The sequence below is a fragment of the Lipotes vexillifer genome, unplaced genomic scaffold, assembly GCF_000442215.2.
Source record: "Lipotes vexillifer unplaced genomic scaffold, Lipotes_vexillifer_v1.1 scaffold20, whole genome shotgun sequence".
Lineage (NCBI taxonomy): Eukaryota > Metazoa > Chordata > Mammalia > Artiodactyla > Lipotidae > Lipotes > Lipotes vexillifer.
Window position 1 is genome coordinate 254,256 of NW_006791528.1, and position 1,238 is coordinate 255,493.

The window sequence follows — 1,238 nt, forward strand, 5'->3', positions numbered from 1 at the left end:
GCTGAACACCCTAAGGGCTGTTCCTAGCGAATTCTGGGATTCCTCTCACAGTGAGCACACTGCAGTTCAGGTTGAATTAGTTCTTACTTCCACTCTAAATGCCAGTTGACATTTAGCCAAGGTTCATTGGGCTCGTCTGAGCTAGGTGGACTCCTCCTTGTTTTTATCCGTCTCCTGTGGCAGTCATGTGGGGCTGAGCAGAGGATGCCTAGCTCAGCCCATCAAGGACAACCTGGGCTCCTTTCCGACTGCTAGCAGTGGGGGGTTGGGGAGGCCCTTCCACCCCTCTCCAGTGGCAGGAGGAAAGCTGAGGGTGACCTCAGAAGCAGGTGGTGGGTCTGGGTACCTGAGTGAGTGTGGGAATTTGGGTCCCATATTATTCATCAGGCAGAGTTGTGACGGGGGAATGGGAAAAGGGCATGTCTAACAGGCATGCCATCAGCATTACCCAGTGGGACCATCACAGCAGCCTGCCAGGCAGCCAGCTGCCGCTACCCTCCTTTCCCACCTAAGTCCACGAAGTCTTAGGTCAGACCTAGGTCTCCCTCTGGCTCCAGGTAGATGAAAGTTACACACAAAAACAGGCACAGTGAGTCTCCCATACAACACACACGCAACGTGGATATATCTCTGTCACGTGGTGTTGAGTAAAGTTTGACAGCAGCTGTGTTCAGATGTGAGGCCAGAGCTTTGTGAGGAAGAAGCAAAACACTGGGCTGAGAAGGAAGACAGCCCGGGAGGCACAGTCGTCGGGGTCTCTCTTAATCTCCCCCTCTCTCCTTTTGGGCTGTGATATCCCTTCCTTATTAGTATCATTGATATCACCCAGAAACCTGGCATACTGTCAAAGTATCTGCTGAGGGCCCTGCAGAGAAAGCTAGGTGGCGACAGGCACGCGCATGCCTGAGTTTTCTGGGGTCTTTCACGTCCCTGGGCACGATTCTGCGTGGCTTGTGCCCAAAGATGTAGGTAGACAGAGCCTGGGCTCCCTGAGCTGCCTCCCGCTCCCGCCTCCACACTGCCCGTGGCCTGGGGGGCGGGCAGGAGGCAGCCGTCCTCACCTCCAGCTGTGCCCACAGCAAGCGGATTTCCAGATCTACTCAGAGTACTGCAACAACCACCCCAACGCCTGCGTGGAGCTCTCGCGCCTCGCCAAGCTCAGCAAGTACGTGTACTTCTTCGAGGCCTGCCGGCTGCTGCAGAAGATGATCGACATCTCCCTGGACGGCTTCCTGCTG

General features: G+C 55.7%; 1 protein-coding gene across 1 annotated transcript in view; it reads left to right on the plus strand.

Moving 5' to 3' along the window:
* The window catches only part of ARHGEF4 (Rho guanine nucleotide exchange factor 4), a 117,563-nt gene that overhangs the window by 111,131 nt on the left and 5,194 nt on the right, over nt 1-1,238 (plus strand). Inside the window, exon 7 of the mRNA XM_007464449.1 lies at nt 1,080-1,238. This exon is cut by the window's right edge and continues 110 nt beyond it. Within this exon, the coding sequence (XP_007464511.1) occupies nt 1,080-1,238 (159 nt within the window). The remainder of the gene's footprint in view (nt 1-1,079) is intronic.